The 27637-nt window shown below is 43.7% G+C and overlaps 1 protein-coding gene and 1 long non-coding RNA gene across 2 annotated transcripts; both read left to right on the top strand.

Moving 5' to 3' along the window:
* The first annotated feature begins 388 nt into the window (after positions 1-388).
* LOC104607643 (uncharacterized) lies at positions 389-1537 on the top strand. Its single transcript, XM_010273320.3, has 2 exons — positions 389-683; positions 979-1537. The coding sequence occupies exons 1-2, from the start codon at positions 602-604 to the stop codon at positions 1368-1370; spliced, it is 474 nt and encodes a 157-aa protein (XP_010271622.1). The 5' UTR covers positions 389-601; the 3' UTR covers positions 1371-1537.
* Positions 1538-25575: 24038 nt separating this feature from the next.
* On the top strand, positions 25576-27351 carry LOC104607644 (uncharacterized). The gene is made up of 2 exons (XR_016082886.1): positions 25576-25812; positions 26764-27351. It is a non-coding gene; the product is annotated as an uncharacterized LOC104607644 (long non-coding RNA).
* Positions 27352-27637: the final 286 nt, after the last annotated feature.

Genomic DNA, 27637 nt, shown 5'->3' with positions numbered 1-27637 from the left:
TACAGAATGATGGTTGTCATCAAACACGAGCACAACCAAAGATGGTTTTGTATCATCAGGCCAAATGTTTGTCATTCCTCGTATTTTTCGTTGTTCCAACTTCGCCAAGATTGTACCCTTACAAATTGGTGCGTTGGGAGGGTGTTTGTCAAAAACTGTTTTTCAGAATTTTTGCATCAGAAACAAAGATGCAAATCAAGCTGGTGAGGTAGAAAGAGCCAAGTGGCTAGATTACGAGGAATTTATTCCCATTAGTATGACAAGAAATGTTCAAGATGGCAGCCCATGGTATTCAATTCAAATCCGGACCGGATTCAGTGTCCTGATTTGAACTCATTCAAGCCATCAACATACCTTCGGTATAGCATGTGGATTTGGATTTCGTTTTAAAAAATAAGTAGGTCATGTATGGTTTGAAGGAAAAAGGTAGGGAAAGAAAGGAAAAAATAGATAAACCAATATAAAGTTTGTAAACGTTTTCTTCATTTTCTTACTTCCTTTTCCTATAGCATTAGCGAATTTGGATTCTCTCTACTATAAGTAGACGTGCTAAACAAATATCAACAAATTAAAGACGACGTGGAGTAATTTACTGAGGAAGATGGGAGGGAAAGAAATGGCCTTATTACTGATGCTCTTCTTCAACCTTCTACGTCTGCCAGCAGAAGGATCCCTAGTTTCAGGTAACTGATGATATTCTTTTCTCTTTTGCTTGTTGAAAGCTCACACTTCAAACCTTGACATGATGCATCAATACTGGGTAATTAAAGTTGCCATTAGAGATTCTCCTGTGAATTATTTCATCAATTACTTGGACTTAGAGTAGAGCCGATCTCTGTAGACACAGAGAGCGAAGAAAACCAATCAATTCCTTTACTCTTTCTTGCTTTTTTTTCCTGCCGACACCCGCCAATGGGTGGTGCAACAACTTTTGATTCTACCAGTCACTCTCTAGACTTTTTTTCTTGCATGTTGTAGCTCTTCTGCAGGAACACGTCAAGGGGGATGAAGTAAATGAAAGAATGCCAACCGGAAAAGAAGACGGACGCTACAGTTTTTTGTTGGTCAATCGGCTAGCTTCTGCCGGTGCTCGTGCTAGTGGCAGCCGCGGTCGTAGTTCCGGTGGAGGTAGCAGTGCGAGAGGATCATCTGCTGCAACTGCAAGTGGTGGTAGCAGCTCCACAGCAGCTGGAACCACGGCGGCAATAATTCCATTATATGCAGCGGCGGGGGTTGCAGCTGCCAGCAATCGGAATGGCAACCGTCAAATCTCAGCTGCTACTAACAATAAAAACTACTGCGGACTTGCAGCTTTCGGGGCTGCAATCTCGGCCTCTCTTGTTTTACATTTACATGGTGTCAGGATGTGAAAATCTGATCGAGTCAGCAAAGCAGCAGGAGATATGAATGCAAAAAATGTAAAATGACCAATTAATAACGGTGATGTACGCACACTTTTGTTTAAGAGTTTTGCTTCATACCCTATCGAACAAAATGCAATAGTTGAAGATAATTATGAGAGTACAGTGTTTAATATATACAGGAGTTATATCAAAGATAAGTTACAAGAAGAATTCTAGATAGAATACATGACAAAGAGATAATTCTCAGAATATTATCTAGAGTTAATCTTGTACACGTCAGTTTCAATGGCAGTTGCTAGCTCTATTAGGCTCCTCAAACTGAACGGGGTAACGTGAAGCTTGGAATGGAGATGCTTAAATCAAGATGAAGAAACAGACTGAGATCACAATTGATAAATCTAAAATCTAAAACCTGGAAAGTTAAAAAGATATTAAAAGTGTTTAGAATCTGAAAAGAGGCATAATGCTTTTTTCTGAATAGATAAAGGTTATTTGCATTGGATCGAACTTTCAGTATTGAAATTCCTTGATTTTATTATTTTATCCCTAAAACAAATTATTTAATAATTTTGATTTCAATTTGCACTATTTCATAAACATTAAATTATTAAATTCAAAAATAATATTAAAAATATGAATAAATTATAAAAATAAAAAATAATTTAGTAAAATAAGAATAAAATTGAAAAATTCATATAAACTTATATATTAAAAATAAATAATTAAAATTTAAAACAATAATGAAAATAGTAATAAAGTCCATGAAGCAATGAAAAAATATTTAATAATTAGCAAATTAATATCTTAAAACTATTAAAGTATTTAATAATTAATAAATAAAACAAATAAAATTTATAAAAATAAAAAATAATTTATTAAAATAAGAATAAAATTGGAAGTATGTATAAATTTATAAATTAAAAATAAATTATGAAGAATTAAAATAATAATAAAAATAGTAATAAAGTCTATGAAATAATTAAAAAAATATTTAATAATTAGTAAAAATAGTAATAAAGACCATGCCATGCATGGTCTCGCCCCTTTATTGGCTCGACATGATTCTCCAAAGAGGTAGAAAGTCGACAAGGAAAAAGTCACTATAAGGTTACCCAAGGAAGCTCTCAACAACCGAGACCGACGCCTCCGTGCCACTGTATGACGCTCTCTTTGGCCAAAGTTGAGGCCTTTGTCAAATGCGCAATCCTACGCCTCCACAAGGTACTATAATACTCTCTTTGGTTGAAGCCGAGGTCTCAGCCCATCGCATCATTCGACCTTGATTGCCACGACCTCGAGAGTGGGGAGCAAGTGATGTAGGTGCATATGACAAGGCCTATGATCGCACCATGTGGCATCGGCCAAATGAGATCCTGGTCGTCCGGTCCTAACAATCTCTAACCACTCCACTGCAAGGTCACGTATAAATGGGGGTGCCCAACAACAGGTAAATCCATCTTGCTCCTTGCTTTCTAGTTTTCTTGTTCTCAAGTGACCTTGTCTGAGCCCACATCCTCAAGCCTGGTCCAACTTCTCTCATATGCTTGACTAACTTGACCGTCAGAATTTCCACCCCTAGGATAACACCTGGACCTTTGACGTGTGCTCTCTCCTTGCTCTCAGTTTGGACACATTGGCCTCAGCCAAAAGCGAAGTTACCTTGTTGCCCTCGGCCCCATCCTAGGCAACAACAGTTGGAAAAAAAGTCTTTGAGAATGAGAGATTTGAATTAGAGATGGATGCCAATGAGGAGGAAATTGAATTAGTTCTCTTTGAAAGGGTCCTGTGAAAAGTTTTGGGTCCCAGTGGATACCTAAACCTCTTTTTTTCAAAAGGATTGGAATATGTTGAAAGATGACAAACAATTGTTACTATTAAGGATTTTTTTTTTTTTAACTTTGCAACACTTTGTACAAGGTCATAGCAAAAATCTTGATAAATAGAATGAAAAGAATCCTTGAAAAGGCTATAACAAAGAACTAAAGTGCTATTCTCTTAGGTAGAGCAATCACTGAAAACATCCTCATCACTCGTTAAATCTATCACCATACCAGGGAAGCTAAGAGCAAGAAAGGGCTAATGGCTTTTGATGAAGGAGGATTTGGCCCGACCTCTTGGTAGGAAGACACATGGACTTGACTCCGCATAAGCGACAACTCGACGTAACTAGATCGGCACGTGGACGTGACTCGACACAAGTGACAACTCAGCATGAGTCAGCTCGGTACAAAGCAAGCTCGGGTACGCCAGTACCCCGAACTGAAGTCACCTCGGGACGAACACACCGCACAAGATTACGCTGGGATCACCTCGGCCGGAGGGCACTTCGGCATTTACGACAAGGGTAGACCAAAATGTGAGCTCGAGAAGCTCGCTACCAAGCTGCCCAGTATCCTACAGGTAGCTCACCTACCGTACAGATCTCTGCATTGGCAACCTCGGGGAATACACCCCCATCCCTGAACCCCCCAGGGCCGTACTTATAACGGTAACATTAGTTCACCAACTCCCCATTCTGACGGGAAGTGACAGTATTACCGTTTGGCGGCGCTTCAACCACCTAACACACGACAGGTCTCATCGTAACAGGGGTTCAGTGACTATTCCACCTACCCACCTGAGCCAGTGTATAAAGACCCCGCTCCCACCAGGGGCGAAGGTATGTTCAATTTTATTATTGTTGTGTGTGTAATCTTCACTCTTTGAGCTCTCTCACTGTTATCACCTTCAAGCTCTCCACTATCACAGTGTTCTAACATAGCCATCGGAGTATCCATGCTGGGTGAGCCACCCCGGGATCTCTAACTCATCTCTTTCAGGAACCCATTCTCATCGTCGCTGAAAGCCAAGTCATATCTAGTAGGGAGTAGCCGGGTTACGCCACATCAATTGGCACCGTCTATGGGAAGCTTACAAAAAGCCTTTCTGTCCTCTTTTCGAGAACCAAAAGAACTCAAAAACTAGACCTATGGCTTCTTCCAGCAATGCCGGACAACACAATGAAGCAAACACCAATGGGGGGCAACCTTAGCCCCCAACTGTCTGTATAGTCCAGTTCACCATACCGCTTCCCGCGGGTGGGATCCCAACGCCTATTGTGCTTCAACCATTTGGGCCTCTGAATGCCCCACTACCCCCTGTAGCGGGCGCAACCTCCACTGAACCGTCCATAGCTCCCCCGGGAGTTGGACAAAACCAACTAAACGACTTGGTATACTGCGTACGGGCTATTCAAGCCCAAATGCAGTAGTTCCAGCAGTACCAACAACAAGTTCTGCATCACATGTACCAGTAGCAGTTCCCACTGCTACAGCAGAACCAGCAACCTACCCCACCTCAGTGTCCGATCACCCCAAAGCAGCCATCCTGACTGGGAGGAGACCTCCCAGGCCTCATCTCACGGCAGAAGAGAAAGACAAGTCCCTCCCACCTCTCTTCAAGTAAGCAGGTCGAGACCTATAGATCCCTTGACGTCCGCGCGTAAATTATGGCGATCCATCCGACGTCAGCCAGACTTCGAGCCAAATCCACTTGGCACACCGTGAACTCCTCAAACCAAGTCAAGACCCCTAGCTCGAGGAGCGGGGGGCAATTGATGAAAGAGGATTTGGTCCGACCTCTTAGTAGGAAGACACGTGGACTTGACTCCGCGTAAGCGACAACTCGACGTAACCAGATCGGCACGTGGACGTGACTCGACACAAGTGACAACTCGGCATGAGTCAGCTCGGTACAAAGCAAGCTTGGGTATGCTAGTACCCCGAACTGAAGTCACCTCGGGATGAACACACCGCACAAGATTACGCTGGGATCACCTCAGCCGGAGGGCACTTCGGCATTTACGACATTTCAGACCAAAACGCGAGCTCTAGAAGCTCGCTACCAATTAGCTCGCTACCGAGCAGCCCAGTATCCTACAGGTAGCTCACCTACCGTACAGATCTCTACATGGCAACCTTGGGGAATACACCCCCATCCCTGAACCCCCAAGGTCGTACTTATAACGGTAACATTAGTTCACCAACTCCCCGTTCTGACGGGAAGTGATAGTATTACCGTTTGGTGGCGCTTCAACCACCTAACACGCGACAGGTCCCATCGTAACAGGGGTTCAGTGACCGTTCCACCTACCCACCTGAGCCAGTGTATAAAGACCCCGCTCCCACCAGGGGCGAAGGTACGTTTGATTTTATTATTGTTGTGTGTGTAATCTTCACTCTCTGAGCTCTCTCACTGTTATCACCTTCAAGCTCTCCACTATCACAGTGTTCTAACTTAGCCATCGGAGTATCCACGCCGGGTGAGCCACCCCGGGATCTCTGACTTATCTCTTTTAGGAACCCATTTTCATCGTCGCTGGAAGCCAAGTCATATCCAATAGGGAGTAGCCGGATTACGCCACATCAGCTTTCAAGTTAGAAATGAATAAATCCTATGATAGAATTGAGTGAATTTTCCTAAAAGAAGTAGTGAAAAGGATGAGTTTTTGGTAGTAAATGGATGAATTGGATCATGCAATTTTTGACCACCATAATTTGGGTTCTAGTCAATGGATCTCCTAGAAAAAGAACTATTATTTCATCCAAAGGGCAAGGTAATCCCTTCTCACCTTACTTTTTTTTGCTTTGCTCTAATGTGCTTTCTAAGAAATTGAATAGTTTAGCCTAAAGCAACAGTAGTATTAGAATCAGAATTTGTGGAGGAGCTCAACTATCTCCCATGGGCTTCTTTTAAGGAGGGAAAAGAGATTTTGGAAGGGCTAAAGGAGTATGAAAGATTTTCCAGGCAGGAAGCTAACTTCAACAAATATGAAATCTTCTTTACCAAGAATATGCACCATAATTAAAAAGAAAAATTATCACCAAAAGTTTGAGTTTTAAATTTATCTAAGACCCTAATAAATATGTAGGCCTCGTTAATCTTGGCTGAACCAAAAGGAAAGCGTTTAACTATCTTATTGAAAGAGTTAAAAACAACAGTAACGGTTGGAAGGGAAATAATTTACCCCCTTCTTAAAAGTTTAATCAACTCATGCCAACTTATACCATGTCATGCTTTCTTCTTCCTAAATCAGCTTCTAACAGAATGGCCAAGAGTCAAAGATCCTTTTACTGGGGAGTCTAGATGAGTATAAGATTAATTTAGGGCTCAGTTAGCTTTTCAGTAAGTTATTTATCCGGGTAAATACATTTACCTGGGTAAGTGTTTCTCTGTGTATTTACTCATGTTCTTTTATTTTCCAAGTAAATAAGGTAATAAAAATTTTATCCATAAAATCCATTATTAAAAGGGGACATTTTTGTCCTATTCAAGTATTGACAATTTTCCCCCCAAAGTGGAAAAGTTATTTACCCACTTAAGAGATGGGTATCACTTATACCCAGGAAAATAAACTTTCCCTGTTCCTCACATAAATATGAAAAAAGAACATGGGATTCTTAGTCAATGGGAATCAAAATCCAATTGACCAAGTTTTCCTTTCTCAAAATCCAAAAGAAGAACGCCCCCTAGGTGTAATTTGATTTATGATCCTTGCAGTTGCCCTTTGGGCATGTGTATTAAACAGTCTAGATCAGCTGAACACTCATTAACGGGAGTGAATTCAAAATTTGATTTTGTTCTTCATCTCCTCTACAGCCCACACCTGTTGTCATCAACAATTTACACACACTTAACCAGATCCCAGTCTTGTTCTTCCTCCCCCATAGAAATCTTCTTTATTTTTGATTAATTTTCTCAATCATCGCTTTAGGGAATTTAAAAGATCTTTACAGTTCCTGCCATAGTTGGCAAATTTATTCTCACGCATAAGGTCATATACAAATTCTCCACCACAGATGGATTCATGGACATGCACCCATCCAAGTTGCAACTTATCTAGAGCACTGATGAGGTCTTGTAGCCTAACTGAGTCAACTCAGATCTGCTCCTCACAGTTCAGCCATGCATTTGGAACATCTCAATAATTGTAAATTTTTATTCGCTGAAATGTTTCGTGAGGTTGGTCAAGGCACACTATCTGTGAAGAGCAGTTCCAAAGTCGGCCTAACTTTATGAGCTTGTCATTCCAACTTTGTCTCGCCCTCTGATTTTGACGCCTGCCATCAATGATTTCTACATCTGGAGGAAGAATTTAAGGGTGGCTTGTTTAGGCTGTGGTTCTATCTAGACCTTTTCATGGGCCGGGTAGTGCGATGGCCCGACCTGTTATTTTTCGGGTTTGAATGAAATTTCAGGCTCGTGGGCTTAGGCTTGAGTTTTCTCAAATAAGTCCTGTTCGGGCTCAGATACTATTATATATAATAAAAAAGTACTTATACTATATATAATATATTTTTTAAATTATTAATAAATATTAATGTACTATTAAGAAATACAAATTAGATTATTAATTTATTAAATTACTACTAAATTAATATAATATTGCTTTATAAAAGTATACAGAAAATAAGACATTTTGTGTACAGATCGGGCTTCGGGCTCGGGCTTAGTCTTTGAACTTTATATAAGGGCTGGTTTGGGCTCAAGATCTAGGCCCAATGGTCGGGCCAGGCTCGGGCTTGGGCCTACACATTTTCTTTTGATAAAGAGGCAAAGCCCGGCCCAGCCCTACCCATGAACAGGTCTAGTTCCAACTATGTCTATAAGTTCTGTTAGATAAGTATTGTGCTCAGCCAATGGTCTGCGTGCCCGGGCTCGTCCGAGTCTGGATCTCCTGCCCACACAAACTCTACCCACATAATATTCCAGTCACAGATGGAGAAAATCTCATCCTCCTACAAGTATTATGCAGGGGGAGATGTTCCCATTTCACGGATAATATGTTGTAGGTAGACATGGGCAGAGTTTTTGTGGACAGGTGATCTGGAGTCGACGCATCCCAGACCCCCCTCCCTACAAATGTGGGCCATGTAGGCCTGGCCCAGCCCACTACAATGCAAGTGTCTGGCTCAAAAGTGATTCACACATAGAAATTCTGTTAACGTGTGAAAGCTGAGGTGGAAGTGTATAATTAGGTACACAGCCCGCTCAACATCCTTTGCCGTGCAGCTAATTCGGATTCTGGATTCCTGGGACTTACTCTTTGCACCACTAAATTGCTTTCGTTGACTAATTGTTTTATGTATCTGTGCTAACTGTTGAGTGTTTACACTGAACCATTGATTAACGTTTGGAAAAGGAAAATAAGTATCAAATCTTTGTTTCACTCTCGGAAATTGATTCTAATTGCTAAATTTATTTTGTTCAAGTTGAATTCCTCCTTCAAGAAAATGGAGGATCATCTAACCGTCTAAATTCTAATATCCATTAAAACTAAACTCTAAGCTTTTTCTTTTTGGAGCCATTTAATCAACCAGATAATGGATTCCCTCAGACAAAAGGGCTTCTCTTTCAAATGCATGGTTAGTCATAAATCTATGCCTATACTATTTATAAAAGTATGAATGAGTTTTATTTTCTGGAATTTTTGTTGAATAGAATTTACCCCTTTATCATGAGTTTTCATGGGGGTAAATTTGTATTTTAATAAAAAAAAACTTTAGTTGAGATAGTAAACCAAATGTGTCATTTATGAATAGAAAATTTAAGACCCCATCTATCTATACTACAATTAAAAGTGTGAAATTTTTTGTTTGGCTAAAATACTCCAATTTTTTAATTTGGTCTCTCTTTCATTGTAATGACAGAAATATAATTTGAACAACCACTTTTCTCTTCATTCAAATCATTCTCATTAAGTCTTATATTTAAAGTATTAAATCCCATTAAAATTCATTGAATCCTATTCTTGACTATAATACTCATTTTTTTGAATTTGGTCTCTCCAATTGTGAGGGTATAAAATGTAATTTGAACTACTACGTTTCTCCTCATTCAATTTTCTTTCATTAAGTCTTATATTTAGAGTATTAACTCCCATTTTTCATTGACCCTTATATTAATTGTCAACATTAAAAAAAAAAACAGGTGTGCCAAAGAATAATTGTTTTTACTGATGATAGAATTAAAATACAAATTTAAAATCAACCCAAAAATAGAATTGTTTTCCTATTTGGTAGCAAGTCAACAATTTAACTTTTGAGGTTAAATTGTAAACCCTTAATGTCATAATTAAATAATAATAAAATTTCAAAATGATGAAAACAACCAAAAGTATAAAAAATACAAAAAAAAATATTGTAGAAGACATTGGGAAATTCTCTAATAATATCATACATTTATGATATTAAACAGAAATAAATGTGATAAATAAAAATAAAATTATAGAAATTTTTGGAAACATATTATTTATTATCATCATCATAAAAAATTGTCATGTACAAAACATGTACACACTTACTAATTTACCAATCTTTCAGGTACCTAATTTGCTCTCCTAAATAAAAAATGTTCAACCTGAGTTTTCCACATGGGCCTGGTACCCAAGATGTTCAGTCAGCATCCCTCCCAATACAGAGGTGTGGCATCAAACCCACTTAAGTATAGGCGTTCCTTGATAAGGACAGGGAGTTTCTCCTTAGACAAGTAGTATTTTATTTTTTCAAGAAAGAGCATCTCAAAAATGATTATTCATTCCTCAAACATATGCCTACCCACTCAAATGATATTTATATCTACTTTCCAAGGCAAAAAAAAAAAAAGTTAGTGGAGGTAACCACCTCCACTAAAACTCATTTCAAATGATGTAGGATCCATAAAGTGGAGTATTATTAAAAACAAAACTTGATTTAATGTGGTTAGTTAAATAATAAATCTATATATAAAACCAAATAAAATAATAAAAAACACAAAAATAGGTGCCAAATAAAATTTATTAAAATAAATAAATTTCACATATATATGTATGTATGAATACATGCATACAACTATGTATGTACATATGTTTATATGTATGTATGTATATATGAATGTTATAAGACTTGGCCTAGACCAAATAATTGGACCATTAAAATGAGGTTCAGCTTGAAAGTTAAAAATACAAACCCAACACATGTAAAATTGCAAAATAGATCTTATGTTGAGCCCGTCGAAATTGCACTCTTACCCCTAACTATAACAATAAAGAGAATCCTCTACATTAAACGACAGCCATTAAAATCTGCAAAAGAAAATATTCCAAAATCTATAGAAAGTAGAGACTGTAAATTATAGAGCATGTGGAATATGCTCTATAATTACAAAAGAAAAGGAAAAGCCATTCAAAGAGATTCCGATTTGGCATGTGGAATATGGCAAGTGAATCAATTATAGAGTCCAGTAATTTGGATTGCCAATTTCGAGCCTACCTACCTAATAGTTAGCTATTGCATCCATTATATGTTTGCTGAAATGTGGACAACATCATGTTTATATAGTCCCTTCCGTACGAGGGACCACTCCCCTCTCCTGTAGACAAGGGCTTTATACATAGGGTAAAGTGCTTATTTATCATTCTTATGGGGTTTTTACCTCAATTCCCCATAGTACAGTGGATTGATGTCAAATTGCAGTTTATAGAAGGCCTGTTAATAGATTAAGAGGACTTTAATTTTAGATTTTTGAGGGGGAATGCATTCTTTATTTGACCACAAAATTAGGGGTATTTATTAGGGTTTTTTATCATTCAATAATCTAGAAATCTTAACTCCACCGTTCCAATAGAAGATATAAAACATTGAAAAATGGAAAATGGTGTTGTAATGGGTAAATCCAGCCGGTAAGAATGATTTTGTGTAAAGGCTTCTGGGTGTTTATGGTCAGATTTAGTTTAGTTTGGATCTCAGACAAAATTAGTAAATTATGAATTGAGAAATTTTTAGATTACTGTACTAAACTGTTTTATTATGGTTTGTTCTGATTTTTAATAATTATGGTTTGATCCATTCTATTGGGTTTAATCAAATAAGAAAGCTTGAAAAACATGTATACCTATATAAATAACAAATATAATTTAAATATCAAATTAAAATATTAACAAGTGTCACCTATTAGTATTATATAAGTTATAATCACACTTTCTCAAATGTAACCGCATCTCTTTGTGTATCAAATTATAAGTTGAAAATGGAAACAAACAACAACAATGTATTGAATGTTAAACGGATACATATGTATATACATACATATATTTAAATGAATACATGCACATATACACACATAGATATATATATATATATATATTGTTAATTTATTTTAAAATTTTCATTATCTTTTTTAATTATTTATAAAAAAAAATACACCTCTCATAACTTGACCCGATCTATGGCCCGCCTGACTTAAGACTCAGCCCGTGACATGACACAACATGACCTAGGCCTACCTCAGTCCATGCCACGAGCTGGACCGGACTGGACCTCTTAAATATCCTAGAGGTAACAAGCACGGCTCAGCCTGACTCGCCAAAAGCACGGGCCACCCATAGGGTAAGTGTAAGTAGTATAACCATTCTCATATCAAATCAAACACCCTATTTGTCTTATTTGTCTAGAGTATGTGTAAGTAGTATAACCATTGTCTATTTCTTTTCAAAAACAGAATATGAAAACACGTAAAACAAAAAGATTAAGAAAAATCAGCCCTCCACAAGACTGCACCCTACAAAGCTCCACAGTATATCTTCAATGGTACTATCAAAAATAATAATGTCATCATCTGAAGATGTTCTCAATACATGGCAGGATGTGTTGTGGAACCATATGGAACGCAGTCTTGTGAGGGGCAGATTTGAACTCAATGCAACCATTCTTCTCCAACGTAACCAACAAAGATGATGGAACGCATGAAACAACATCCTACATTCAAGTTGGACTGTCTTTTCATGGTATCCTACCATTTTTTACATCTGATGCGATCTCTTGGCACAAATTTTTGTGACCACCCAATAAAAGATAGATATGATATTTATTTCTTTTGGGCAAAATGGTGTTTTAAAGGTTATGTTATTTATTTAATTAGGAAGGAGTATAAATACTAATATATAGAGTATAAAATCTTGTACTATTTTGTATATATTTGTATTTATACCGTTTTCAAACATAGCCAAAAACAAATAATGATTCAAATACTTATGGGAAAAAGAACCGTAAATCTAAGAAGATTAGGAGATACACGTTCAAAGGTCAACAAGAAAAATAAGGGTTATCACCCTAATATATATATATATATATATATTTTTTTTTTTTGCTTTTCTTAATTTTTTGACTGATTTTTAGATCAATTTTACTCCCGATGAAAGAAGAATTTTGTGACAGAAAACTTACATTATTGCCTTATTGTAGAGCAAAGAAAAATAAGAAATTTAAGCTGCATTTGTTTGCGGTGTAAATGTCGGACCGGTGTAATATTAAAATCCATTTTGACAGGTTTTTACATCGATAATCGATGTGAAGAATATATTGAAAATTTTGAAGTAAAACTTCTTTGCTTCTCCCACTTGTAATAATGTCTCTCTTCTCTGTCTCCTTCCTGCTCTGTTTCATCCTTGCTTCGCCGGTGTCGCTACTTCGCCAGCATCGTTGCTTCTCCATCGTGCACTGAAGCTCACTATTGAAGCTACTTCACTGGTGTCACTACTTCTCCATTGTTGCTTCACCATTTCGTCCCTTCTTCTCTGGCCTGATGGATTTTCTAGGAATTACCCAAGCATGGGTTCCTTGATGCTTCTCCCGTTGAAGCTGGCCACTAATAAGAGTCCTCCATATGCCGAGGTCTTGGTCTATTGGAGTGCCTTCAGATTCAAATCTTAAAGCCAACAATGGCATATTTATACCCAAGCACGGGCCAGGCTTGTGCAGGTCAGACCGGGCCAGGCTGAAATGATCACTCCTAATTTGGGTTTCAATCCTATCCATCCACTGTATCCTCTCTGATAGCAAATTTTGTTGCCTATAGTCTCATTGACGACGCTAGTTGGCTTCTTGGTTAAATTCCCAGGTGGGGTTTCGATTTGGTATCTACAAATTTAATTATTGTAGGTTGTATGAAGACATAAGAGTTTGATAATGCAGAGTGTTTTTCCATTGTATCCTCTATACACATCCAACAAACCCAACCATTGTTATTTAAGCAAGTGTAGAGATTTACATCGATGGGTATTCTTCAAATGTTTGCAAAAGTCCTAACTGATGAAGGAAGATTTGGCCCGACCTCGCAAACACGCCACGTGGCAAAAAAAACAAATAGCTTGGCACTTAAAACAGCGTACCCAGGGTGCAAACACCATAGGGAAGAAATCAGCAGTCCGAACTCCCCTCGAGGAAACCAACCTCTCTTCGAGGAGCCCGAACTCCCTACGAGGAGCCCGACCTCCCTACTAAGAGCCCAAACTCTTCCTTAGGCCCCGAGCCACACAAAGCAGTGACCCGAACTGGCCCGCCTCATGGCAGTTCGGAATACTCCCCTATCCGAACTCCCGACGAGGAGCCCGAACTCTCCCTTAGGCCCCAAGCCACACAAAGCAGTGACCCGAACTGGTCCGCCTCATGGCAGTTCGGGATACACCCCTATCCGAACTCCCTACGAGGAGCCCGGACTCTCCCTTAGGCCCCGAGCCACACAAAGCAGTGACCCGAACTGGCCCGCCTCATGGTAGTTCAGGACACTCCCCTATCCGAACTCAAGACTTCGCCTCACACACCGCTCCAGCACTTCGCCTCCAGAACGCCAAACTAGACAAACCCCACCGTACCTGACACCGAAGGAGTTCGTATCCAGGGGCGGTGCACCTGACTGACTTGGGATCTGACGCTTGACAGCCGCACTTCAATGGCCACCTGCCACCGTCACCTGCCACCGCCATCTCCAGTTATAGAGACGGCTCCGACAAAAGGAGCAGTGGCGGTTCTGCCCCAATAGAGGTGATGACACCCGAACTGGTAGAAGAACGGAAGTAATCATACCCGACCTGACAGAAGTCTAGGAGTGAGTGCGTGAGGTGGTTATAAAAGGCTCTCTACCCCCCAAGAACAGGGTATGCTAACTTTGCGCTATCTGGTTTTATCCTGCCTTTGAAGGATTCTAACTTGAGCTTCGGAGCCTTTACACCGGGTTCCCCCCGGAGCTTCCTCATCTTCTCCGTTTCAGGTTCCTTGCAACTCAGTTCAGAGGCAAGGTCGTTGACAGCTAAGACCTGCCGGATTGCGCATCATCAATTGGCGTCGTCCGTGGGAATGCTTCAAAAAGCCTCCCTCCAAACTCTCATAACCTCTTTTCTTCAAAAAACCCAACACTAATGGCTTCTTCCAGCAACGCCGGACGTGGCACGGAGACAAACACCACCGGGGAACAACTTCAAGTTCCCGTGGTGTGCATTGGATAGTTCACCATCCCCCTTTCGGTGGATGGAATCCCCAGCTTGAGTGCGCCACAAGCAGTGGCGCCCGTAAACCTTCCTGCCATGAGCATCCCCTTTCCTCCCCCTATGGAGACAACCTTTACTGAACCAACTGTCGTCCCCCTGGCAGCCAGCCAAAACCGGTTGGACGACCTGATGCAGTGCATGCGGGCAATGCAAGCCCAAATGCAACAATTCCAGCAACACCAACTTCATCAGCACCAAGTACTGCACAACATCTCCCAATATCACTATCAACAGCAGTTCCCCCAACTGTCGCTGAACCAACCACTACTTTCAACTCGCCACCCTGCTCCAACGCCGGCTAAGGCCTCCCTACAGGATGGATGCCCCCACCAGGGAAAGGCCTCCCAGCCCTAGAACCTCCTAACAGCCAGGCCTCATCCCCAGTCCGAAGAGAGAGAAAAATCATCCCCGCCTCGCAGCTTGCAGGCGGGTCAGGAACTTCGCCCGCAAGGTCGGCACCTCGGCACTCCAAGCCCGAGTTCCCCCTGACGGAAAACCGATTCGGCGTCCTGGTAGAAGACTACTAGCATTCCGGGTCCATCGAGCTCGGCAACACAGAGGCCAGCAGCGCCAGTACCAAGCCCACTCGACAACAAAGGCGTCGGCGAAGTCGCCAAACTGCCACCCGCGTCTTATCAGAGCTCAGAGGCAAGGAAGAGACGAGCTCGGACGAGGTAGGAACTGCCCCGATTCTCTCAGTTCCTTCCCCCCTCGCATCAGAACTCCCGGTGGTCCCCTTGCCCAGAGATTTCAAACTCCCACCTTTGGACAAGTATGATGGGTCCTTCGACCCCAACGACCACGTTGACGCTTTCCAGTCCCAAATGCACCTTGCCAGGGCCAGTGAATCGTGCATGTGCGTGGCCTTCACCACCACCTTCAGGGGGGTAGCCCGCACTTGGTACAGGAACCTGGCCCCTAGGTCGATAAAGTGCTAGGCCCAGTTCGTGCAGGTCTTCACCGCACACTTTGTCACCAGCAAACGGTGCCCTAGAACAGTGGAAAGCATCTTCGGAGTAGTCCAGAGGGAAGGAGAATCCATCCAGGACTACATCAAACGATTCAATGAAGCATGCTTACAGATACCGCGGTTAGACCCCGCGGTGCAGCTCGCGGTGGCCAAGAGAGGAGTAACGCACAAAGAGTTCAAATGGCACATGGTAGCTAACTAGCCCGCAACCGTGGCCGAATTCCTCAAGCTCGCGGACAAGTTCATGAGGACAGAGGAAGAAATCAACCAACGAACCGAAAGCGGGAACGAGAAAAGAAAGAGGGAAGGCGAGCCCTCCAACCCAGTCGACAGAAAAAACCCGGCCCGAGAGCCGAAGCCAAACTAGTCGTTCCGAGCTCCCACAGTAGTTCGGACGGATTACACGCCGTTAAACACGAGGCGGACTAAGATCTTAATGACGATCAAGGATGCCCCATACGTAAAGTGGCCACCTCGCGTAAAGGGAAATCCGAACGAGAGAAACAAGAATTTGTATTGTAGTTTCCATAGAGACCACGGTCATAGTACCGAACAGTGTAATAATCTCCGGGACGAGATAGAGGGACTCATCCGTCGCGGATACTTAAGAAATTTTGTATAGAATAACAATAATAACAATAAGGCAGGTCAGCAAGGGAAGAACGAAAAGGATGCCCCCGAATCTAGCAGTAGACCAGCCGAACCGTTGCAGCGACAGCCTCTGGAAGAGAGGCCAGTTCGGGGAACCATCCATGTAATTGTGGGAGGTTCGGTGGTAGTAGGGTGTACCTCGGCAGCAGCCCAGACTTCAGTTCACGAAGCGACCCTCGAGGAAAGGAACCCCCCAAAAAGACCGAAGACCAAAGAACCAATCTTCTTCACGGAAGACGACGCGCGAGGAGTCTACTACGCCCACGATGACGTGCTTGTCATTAAACTAAGGATCAACGACTTTGAGGTCAGACGCGTACTTGTAGATTCGGGCAGCTCAGCGGACATCCTCTTCAAATCAGCATTTGACCAGCTACAGTTACAGAGGAGCGAGCAGAAGCCCGCGAACATTCCTCTTGTGGGTTTCAGCGGAGAGGAAGTCAGGCCCCTCGGAAAAATAACAGTACCTGTGGAAGTCGGCACATGGCCTTGTGTGGTCAGACTCAACCATGATTTCCTAGTGGTTGCGACCCCCTCCCCATACAATGCCATAATAGGGCGGCCAATCACGCATATCATGCGGGCGATGGTCTCCACCTACTATTTGGCCATGAAGTTCCCTACAGACTTCGGTGTGGGGGTAGCGTGGGGCGATCAGCTCGAGTACCGCAAGTGTTATGTTGCCACCCTGAAGGGAAAAACCAAGGTGGCCGACGACCTTGAACTGGAGCGGCCTGTGGAGCAAGGCGAGGAACGAGCCTCGCCCACAGAGGAAACAGTCGCAGTCCCGACTTCGGCTACAGACCCAGCTCGCACACTACTGATCGGTGCTTCCGTCGAGGAACCCCTACGAACCGAACTGGCGAGTTTTTTGCTTCAAAATTTAGATATTTTTGCCTGGTACGCGGCCGACATGCCCGGTATTAGCCCCGGCCTGATAACTCACAAACTTAATACTGACCCTGTAGTCAAACCCATTAGACAGAAGAAACACAACTTATCCCCAGAGCACTGGAGGGCGGTCGACGAGGAGGTCGAGAAGCTCCTTGCAGCAGACTTCATAAGGGAAGTCCATTACCCGAGCTGGGTGGCCAACCCAGTGCTGGTGAAAAAGGCAAACGGCAAGTGGTGCATGTGCATCGACTACACAGACCTGAACCGAGCTTGCCCGAAAGATTGCTTCCCCCTCCCCAGAATCGACCGCCTAGTGGACGCGACCTCGGGACATGAGTTGCTAAGCTTCCTGGACGCCTACTCGGGCTACAACCAAATCAGGATGGACCAGTCCGATGAGGAAAAAACCAGCTTCATAACTGAGTTTGGCCTGTACTGCTACAAGGTCATGCCCTTCGGATTAAAAAATGCCGGGGCAACCTTCCAAAGACTTGTAAATAGGCTGTTTCGGCCCTTGATTGGCACGAAGATAGAATGTTATGTAGACGACATGGTCGTCAAGACACAGTTTTCACAGGAATTAATACAAGACTTAGATTCTGTCTTCCAAATCCTGCGTCAATTTAGCATGAAGTTGAACCCTAAACGGCGGGCAAGTTGAACCCTGCGTCAATTAATACAAGACTTAGATTCACAGGAATTAATACAACCTCGGGCAAGTTCCTAGGGTACATTGTCAACCGGCGCAGTATTGAGGCCAACCTGGACAAGATAAAAGCCATCCTAGATATGAGACCACCCCGGAAAGTAAAAGAAGTTCAGAGGCTAAACGGCCGTATAGCCGCTCTAAGCCGCTTCATGTCCAAATCAGCAGACCGCTGCCTACCTTTCTTCAAAGCACTCAAAGGCAAAGGGTTTGAATGGACCCAAGACTGTCAGCTCGCGTTTGACGAGCTAAAAAGTTACCTCGCTAGTGTGCCAACCTTAGCCCGGCCCGAGGAGGGCAAGGTCTTAGAACTATACCTCTCAGCAAGCGACGAGGTGGTCTGTTCGGTACTAATAAAAGAAGCAGACCGGGTCCAGCAACCCATCTACTATGTTAGTAAAATTTTGCAGGGAGCAAAGACAAGGTACCCGCAGATAGAAAAGCTAGCATATGCACTAGTGATAGCAGCTCTGAAACTCCGCCCGTACTTCTAGGCTCACACCGTCATCGTCCTGACTAACAAACCTCTAAGGCAAGTTTTACTCAAACCCGAGGTTTCCGGTAGACTGCCAAATGGGCCATCGGACTCAGCGAGTATGACCTCTAGTACAAGCGAAGAACTGCTATTAAGGCCCAAGCCTTGGCTGATTTTATCGTCGAGTGCACGTTTAGCCTCAAAACCCCTGGGCCAGTCGAGCTCGAGATCCCCAGTTCGGGCGAGCGTGGAGCTCCCAAGCCAATAGAGTCTGAACCTCGTGAAGTAGCAGCCAGTGTAGCATCTCTCCTGGTTAGGCCAAACGCGAACTGGGATGAGGAGCCCTGGATCCTTCACGTAGATGGCTCCTCGAACCAGTAGGGCAGCGGGGCTGGAATAGTGTTACGCGGCCCGAGCAGAACAAAATTGGAATACGCACTACGCTTTGAGTTCGCAGCATCCAACAACGAGGCGGAGTACGAGGCACTGATAGCCGGGCTGAACCTAGCGCACAAGGTCGGAGCAAAGCACGTAGTTATCTGCAGTGATTCCCAGCTCGTGGTCAACCAAGTTACAGGCGAATACGAAGCACGCGAGCTCACTATGATTGCATACTTGGCAAAAGTAAAGGAGGCTCTGTTCAACTTCCAGTCACACTTCATCAGGCAAATCCCGAGGTCAGAGAACACTGAGGTCGACGCCCTGTCCCGGTTAGCCAGCATGAGTCACAACGCCATGAGAACTGTGTACGTAGAGGACTTACCTCGGCCCAGCATTCTCGATAGGGCAGAAGAGATCGCTCCTGTCCTTGAAGCAGAGCCGAGCTGGATCGACCCACTCGCGAGCTTCCTGCTAGATGGAACCCTCCCTGCGGACCGCAATGCAGCCAAGAGAGTGTAGCGCCAGGCAGCCAAATACGTCATAATAGACGAACAGTTGTACCGACGATCCTACACGCTCCCCTACCTGCGTTGCTTGCGACCTGCCGAAGCCGATCTCGTACTCCGCGACACTCACGAAGGCTTGTGCGGCGGACACCTGGGGGGCAGAGCCCTCGCTCAAAAGGCACTTCGACAAGGATACTACTAGCCAACAACGAAGGCAGAGGCCGTCGAGCTCGTCAGAAAATGCGACAAGTGTCAGAAGCATGCCAATATCCACCATCAGCCTGCTGCTGACCTCAAGTACCTCACCAGTCCATGGCCCTTTGTACAATGGGGCATCGACTTTCTGGGGCCATTCCCGCCAGCAACAGGTGGGAGAAAGTTCCTAGTGGTGGCAGTAGATTACTTCACAAAGTGGATAGAAGCTGAACCTCTGGCAACAGTTACAGCCCGAAACATACAGAACTTCTTTTGGAAGACATAGTATGTCGCTTCGGGCTACCTCGGGTACTGATCTCCGACAACGGCAAACAGTTCGAGGATATCAAGTTCCAAGAATGGTGCCAAAATATGGGAATTCGTCAGAACTTCACGTCAGTCGCACACCCGCAGGCAAACGGTCAGACAGAAGTAATGAACAGAGACATCCTCCACGGACTGAAAGCACGACTAGACCGAGCTAAAGGGTTGTGGGTGAACGAGCTACCAAGTGTCCTGTGGGCTCACCGAACCACGGAAAAAACCGCTACGGGAGAAACCCCCTTTAACCTCACTTACGGCACCGAAGCGGTAAACCCGGTGGAAATCGAAGTACCTACACTGTGACTAGAAACATACGACGAGCAGACAGACGGAGACGAGTTACGCACCAACCTCGACCTACTGGATGAGGTAAGAGACCTCGCACACATCCGAACTGCGGTCTACCAGCAAAAGGTAGCTCGGTACTATAACGCCAGAGTAAAGAAGAGGAGCTTCCGCGACGGCAACCTGGTTCTCCGTAAGATCATGGTACCCGAACCCGGCATGGGAAAACTCGGACCAAATTGGAAAGGACCCTACAGAGTAAAGAAAGCACTCGGGGGGGCATACGAGCTCGAAACCTTAGAGGGTAAGCAAGTACCCCGAGCATGGAACATCGTCAACCTAAGGTGAAACTACCTATAGACCGCCAAGCAAAGTGGATAAAATCACCACCAAATATGCTCAGTTCGGGAGTATGATTAGTTCGGGAGTGCGGTAGCCCGGATAGGAAACAGATCGGACGTATGATTAGTTCGGCAAATATGCTCAGTTCGGGAGAAAGAACAACCAACACTTAACCAAAAGTCATTTCATTTCAAAAGTAAGGTAGTACATAAAAAAAAAAATTTACAAGCCTGGAACTATTTCTTCATTATCAGAAGGCACTTCAACAATACCCAAAGGCCCCGCCTCGCCCTCGGAGTCTGGCTCACCGTCAGCAGCATTGGCCATCTCCTGAGTTATGCGCGAAGTGGATATGGCGCTAATATCGAGCTCGGGGTACGTATTCCAGATCATCCACCGGCTTAGATTAAAACCCCTCCTGTATGAATCCACCATCAAATCATCAAAGCCTGGCGAAGCAATGTACTCATCGACAGCCTTCTTCTTGGCATCTTCGATACCTTGAGAAAAGATCTGCGTCCTCTCCCTGATGTCCTCCTGAAGGTACTTGACCTGATGCTGTAGATCCAACCTCAAGTATGCCATGTGTTTCACCACCACTCCCATGGCCTCGGCATCTCTCTGAGACCTCGCCTGCCCGATCCGTGAAAAACGAGCAACCTCCTCGGCAGCGCGACGAGCCTCTTCGGTAGCTCGCGCCTGCCTCGAGCTCCTCTCCACCTGAGCCGCCAAGGTGTGAATAGAAGAATTCACATACCAAAAGGAATCGAGTGATCAAAAGAACCAACAAAACGAAAGCCAAAGAGCTAAAACAGGGAGAACACTTACCACCATGGCATGGATAATGGCACGACAGGCCACTTGATGCAAAGGGAGATCAGTCTAAGCCGCGACCTCCTCGGGGAAAATAGCCTCCTTACTCTTTTGAAGAGCATGGGTCGGCGACAGCACACTCCTGAAATCCCCCGGGGCCCCCGATCCCGAGGGCCCAGCTCGCGTATGAGCAGACCTGGAGTAAGCAGGAGCACCGGAGTATGTATGAGCCCCTGTGTAAGTAGTCTCAGCATAAGGGCCCCCTGCCGGCTCCTGCATTGGAGGAACCATCTCGGGCTCCCTGGGCAGATCCTCTGGCGGATAGTCCGGCACCTCGGGCTCCGCATCCCGGGGCATCTCGGCGCGAGTTCGCTTGGCAACCCGCTTTCTCCTCTTCATGCCTTGGAACAAGTGCCCCACCCCGGGTCCCTCGAGAATCCATCACACCTGCGAAAAGAAGTTCGCCATCAGTAAAAAGCAAGAAAGACAGCAAAAACAGAATCTCTAAGTGAAGAACCTACCCGAGCTCAGGCCGGCTGCAATGAGCTTGGCCTCCGTCAGATACTGTTGACACTTCAGCCCAAGTCGTGCCCATTGCCAGAGGCCCTTCACCGTCTCTTTGTCAAGCGTGACCCCGGAGTCAGGAGCGGCATCCCCCACCCGGTCTGAAACGGCCACCCCAACACACTTCGCACCCCGAAGTAGTCTCGCTTCCATGCTGGGACCTTGTTGGGGAGTTCATGTAAAAGCTTAAAGCCCGGGCGAGGAGATAGGTAGCATGCCCGCCTACACCTGGGGAGGGGACCCGCTTGCTTCTTAAGCATCAAGATTGAAGAAAAAATCTCCAAGTCCAAAGGAAAGCTCTCTTCGCAAAATAAGGAGATTGTCCCCACCAAATTTCGAATGGAGTTCGGGTGAAGCTGGCCGACCATCATGCCGAAGTGGTTCAAGACTTCGACAAGGAGGGGATGGAAAGGCAATCGCAGCCCCACGGCGAGCTGCTCCCGGAATATCACAATCTCATCAGGACCGTGTTCCCAAGGAAAGCTACCCGAAGGTATGAAATAAGCGTACTCCCCGGGCAAGTTATAGTAGGTAATGAGGGATTGGAGCCCCTCGGGCGTCATGGTCAAAGGACCAAACTTGTCTAACATCCGACCCCGACGAGAGGTGGACGCCAAACTACCCGAAGCGCCTCGGCCTACGAGTTCGAACTCTTCCTCAAGCTCTACCTCCGGCTCGCTAGGGCTATCAGGGGGTGCAACTCGGTTCGTAGAACCTGCATCAGACCCGCTAGAAAGACTATCTGAGCTATCCAAGCTAGACATCAGGGAGTGAGATGGGATCTAGGAAAGTACTCACCTGGAAAAAGGCTGACCACAGGAGCTCGGACGAGCAGAAGACCTTGAATGCGAACTGAAAAAACCTGGACACGAACTAGATGCGAGCTGAAACTCGGACGCGAGCTCGAGAGAAATACAGAAGTGACAGCGACTGTGGTCCCCCCCCCCCCCCGCTATTTATACTCACAGTGACCGAAAAGCGACGGCTTAGATCAATGCCAATCTGACGGCCCACAACCGCACTGACTGCACGTCCCCTGAGTCCGAGACGTGATTGGCGCACATCTTTTTGAAACTGATGGAGCGCCGGCGCACGTCTTTTCGAAACTGATGGAACGCCAGTGCACGTCTCCTCGATCAAAGTGGCAGCGGCACATTTTTTCAAATTTGAAAAGACGCCTGCTATCGCGCCTCCCAAGTGGCGCGCTTTTTTGAAATTTCGAAATAAAGCGCACGCCGCCACATCTATCAGCGTTTAGGCAGGCCGGCACGCTTCCCGCCTTTTGGACGCTCGAAGAAACCCAAGGAACCTGACAACGCACCTCGCGCCATCAGAACCAAGATTCAAAGTACAGGACAAATCTACTTGACACCTTGCGAACTCCCCGCGCCAGGGCAAGACCCTTAGCGCGAGGAGTGGGGGGCAATTGATGAAGATTTGGCCCGACCTCGCAATCACGCCACATGGCAAAAAAAAACAAATAGCTCGGCACGTAAAGCAGCGTACCCCGGGTGCAAACACCAAAGGGAAGAAACCAACAGTTCGAACTCCCCTCGAGGAGACCAACCTCCCTTCGAGGAGCCCGAACTCCCTACGAGGAGCCCGACCTCCCTACTAAGAGCCTAAACTCTCCCTTAGGCCCCGAGCCACACAAAGCAGTGACCCGAACTGGCCCGCCTCATGGCAGTTCGGGATACTCCCCTATCCGAACTCCCTACGAGGAGCCCGAACTCTCCCTTAGGCCCCAAGCCACACAAAGCATTGACTCGAACTGGCCCGCCTCATTGCAGTTCGGGATACTCACCTATCCGAACTCCCTACGAGGAGCCCGGACTCTCCCTTAGGCCCCAAGCCACACAAAGCAGTGACCCGAACTGGCCCGCCTCATGGCAGTTCGGGACACTCCCCTATCCGAACTCAAGACTTCGCCTTGCACATCGCTCTAGCACTTCGCCTCCAGAACGCCGAACTAGACAAACCCCACCATACCTGACACTGAAGGAGTCCGTATCCAGGGGCGGCGCACCTGACTGACTTGGGATCTGACGCTTGACAGCCTTACTTCAACGGCCACCTGCCACCGTCACCTGCCACCGCTATCTCCAGTTACAGAGATGGCTCCGACAAAAGGAACAGTGGCGGTTCTGCCCCAACAGAGGTGATGACACCCGAACTGGCAGAAGCACGGAAGTAATCATACCCGACCTGACAGATGTTTAGGAGTGAATGCGCGAGGTGGTTATAAAAGGCTCTCTACCCCCCAAGAACAGGGTATGCAAACTTTGCGCTATTTGGTTTTATCTTGCCTTTGAAGGATTCTAACTTGACCTTCGGAGCCTTTACACCGGGTTCCCCCTAGAGCTTCCTCATCTTCTCCATTTCAGGTTCCCTACTACTCAGTTCAGAGGCAAAGTCATTGATAGCTAAGACCTGCCGGATTGCGCATCATCACTAACGTATATTTTACATCGATTAGAAACACGGTGAATGTAAATACCGGTTCCTTTTTACACTCTCAAAAGTCAATCAATGAAAAACTCCTCGTAAATTTAGATTTACACTGCAACCAAACGCAGCCTTATTGTTTACTACGATTCCCTCAACAAACATATTAAATGGAGCATTGCATTTGGGCCAGGTTAACTGGAGCCGAACTAATTTTGGTTTGCACACATGCCAAATGAGAATCCCTTAAAGAAACCTTACTAAATAAATTAAGGTGATAATTTTTTACCCCTTAGATAAAAGGAAATGATCCAGGGTTTTGCTGTACCTAAGTAGATTAATCCGATTTTCTTCTTGGATAGTTCTAAATAGTAGGTTTGGATTGGAGACCTTTTTGGGTCTAACGGTTTTAAGGCTCCATTTGAAAGGTATACAAATGCCAATATGCAGAGTGCAAAATTTTGTGTTTTGTATTATTTTTTATGTATTTGTATTGTATATATTTGTATTTGTACTTCTTTCAAACTGAGCCTAATGGTTTTTTTGGGTCAAATGAATTAATTGGCCGATTAATCGATAAAAGCAGAACTGGTGTAGCATATATACACAATTTTTAAGCTGCATTTGACATTCTTTATTTTAAGGATTTATTTCGTTTTTACAGTTATAATGTCCCTATAAACACTGATTTTTTAATTGTAAAAAGGAAATAAATCCTTAAAGTATTGGATCAAGCTGAGGATGAAGCCAAGTGGTAACCTGATTTGAAAGACATGGAACCCAGTCTGAGGATGGAGCCAAGTGGTAACCGGATTTGAAAGACTTCACACCCGAAGGGTGGGCCATTATTATTAAACAAAGGGTAAATTTCTAAAGCCTTTCCTGAAGTTTTTAACCATTTCTGAAATAGTTGTAATTAAACCTCCTCTTTGAATCACTTAACAAGAGGCACAAAATGTTTGAAATATCCATGCAATTATTTTTTATTAAAATGTTTATTTTTCAAATTGTATTCATATCAATTGCTTAAAGGTAAAATTATAACTTTAAACTCTCTCTTTTGTTGTTCATAAAATTTATGTTTTTTTTTTTTTTCTTTCAGCAGAAACCAGCCTTAATAATAATTTCATAGATATTTTAAACATTTTATGCCTCTTATCAGAGAATTCTAACAAAGAATTAAGACAATTGTGTCAAAAAAAAATTCCAGAGACGTGATTTGCAATTATCAAACTTGAGGGGTGGTTTCAGCAACTTACTCAAACAAATGATACTTTTATCCTCATCTTTACTTTTTTGACATTAACCGAAAGATGGTTACACTCGTCAGATGCGGTTGGCAGAATCAATTAATCAACTTCATATTCCAAGATGTAGAGAGAGAGATGAAAGGGACAGAGGAACAACAAACCATGTATAAATATTGGTAACAACGGCGTGAACAAATCAAGGTGTGGGCAGAGGCAAAACTCAAAAGAAATGGGATTGTTACTGATACTCGGCCTATATGTTTCTTGTCTAATGATGCCCTCTTCTTTACACACAACATTGGTTTCAGGTATATTCATCATTTTCCTTTCTTAATTTCTCTTTCATTTGAGTTCAAAGTTTAAAGTTCCAAGAGATAGGTCTGAGAGAGGTGAAGTTCTTAATGAATTAAAGATAATTCGAGTTGTAGCCTCTGATTCATCAACAGCTATGTGCTAAGTTGGTGATGAATTTGAGCAATTATTATTAGAATAAAAATCTTTTTTGAGACCTCATCTAACAGTATAAGCTTTTAGATTAAATCATGATTTCTTGACAAAACATAGAGCCTGTTTTACCAAGGACCTCACTTAGTAGTTTAAGCTTTTAGATTGAACAGTTATGAATCTGCCTATGTATCAGCTCAAGCAACAAAGGCAACAGCCAAAAACCCTCCCTATATGTCTCTTTCCTTGCAGTTGGAATCTGAACCAGATAAAATTTTGCAACCAGTTCACTTTTGCATTCGCTTGTACTCTTCCAAACGTTAGGCATATGCTGGTTTCTTAACTTTACACTTTGACAAAACAAAGAAAAGCTAAGAGGATCAGTATCTTACGTGGAAGAATAGAAAAGTGGCCCATCAAGAAACTGTAGTTATGCCATTGCGAAAAGATGGAAAAGATTCCTGGAATACACAACTAGCCTGGTAGTTAACGTGACTGTTTCTAATTGGTCAAGTACATTAAATTTTGATGAGGTTAGCTACTTAGCTTTATAGGATTCGGAGACACTAAGCAGAGGTGATAAAAGTAACACTTGGGGAGTCTCTGTACAAGCATGGTGAAAGATTCGTTGGTCGGTTAGGCTTTTCCTCGAATATATAGAGTTCGTCATTGGTAGGGCCCTGATTGCACTTGTGAAAAAGTTTGGGAGTGCAATTTTCATTTACGCTCCCAAGTCCCAAACATTTACATTTTTTACTAACGCAAATGAAATTCTTTGTTGTTGGGTTGGGATTGAAACCTTGTTTTTCTTGTAGCTTATCGGCAGGAAGACAATTATATACGTCTGCACAGGAAGTTGTCGACTTGGGAAGGAAATGATGCACGCCTCTTACTGGCAAGTGCTGGTGGTCGTGGGGTTGGCGGAGTAAGTGGTGGTGGTGCGGCTGAGGGAAGTGGAAATGGGGGAAACGACTTACCAGCAGGCGCAGGACTCATTCCGTTGTATGGAGCCGCAGCCGGTTCTGGTGCTGCAGCTGCCAACAATAATCGCCATGGAAATAATAACCATCACAATGATGCTACTCGCATTAATGGACACTACTACATTGGGCTTTCAACAACAGTGGGCGCTGCTGCCATATTCACTTCAATTCTTTTACATTTGCATGGCGGTGAGATGTAAAAATCTACGAGTTGTCAACACACACCAACTGTAGCAAAGAGAGTAGTCCATCATCTCTTATCAGCGATGGATTACTTAATTCACTATGCTGTACTACTACTTGTGTCTGAGTACTTAAGAGTTTCTTGCTTGTGAGGCTGTTTGTAACAGCTGACAGCCTCTTATTTTATTACTTGCTTGTTATTAAATGAAATTGATAAAGTATTCTCTCCTTAAACAAGTTCAAGATGTTTATATTTATGAATATGAAGAGGAAGAAATTAAACATAATAAAATTAACCAAAAGCATATCTTTATGAGAGAGAGAGTAATTATAGAAACACAAAACTACTTTTTCTACTTTTCGATTGCACCTCTACATTATTTATTATTTGGAGTATTCGTTAAAGGGAACTTTGTCTTCAAACATTTCTTAACATCTGTAGATTGCAGCTTATACAAAGAAGTTGAGTCTCTACAGTTGATAGTTTGGGAGCACGCTCCGTTTGAGACTCCCAAATCACTGA

The sequence above is a fragment of the Nelumbo nucifera genome, chromosome 2 (assembly GCF_055504915.1).
Source record: "Nelumbo nucifera cultivar China Antique chromosome 2, China Antique-T2T, whole genome shotgun sequence".
In the NCBI taxonomy this organism is placed as follows: Eukaryota; Viridiplantae; Streptophyta; class Magnoliopsida; order Proteales; family Nelumbonaceae; genus Nelumbo; species Nelumbo nucifera.
Note: the sequence above shows the minus strand (reverse complement) of the source record. Positions and strands in the feature narration are given on the sequence as shown.

What these genes read in the sequence shown, in the direction of transcription:
- LOC104607643 (XM_010273320.3), top strand. Translation starts at nt 602, where the DNA reads ATGGGAGGGAAAGAAATGGCCTTATTACTGATGCTCTTCTTCAACCTT. An exon ending in AGAAGGATCCCTAGTTTCAG is followed by an intron (nt 684 to 978) that starts GTAACTGATGAT and finishes TGCATGTTGTAG; the next exon opens with CTCTTCTGCAGGAACACGTC.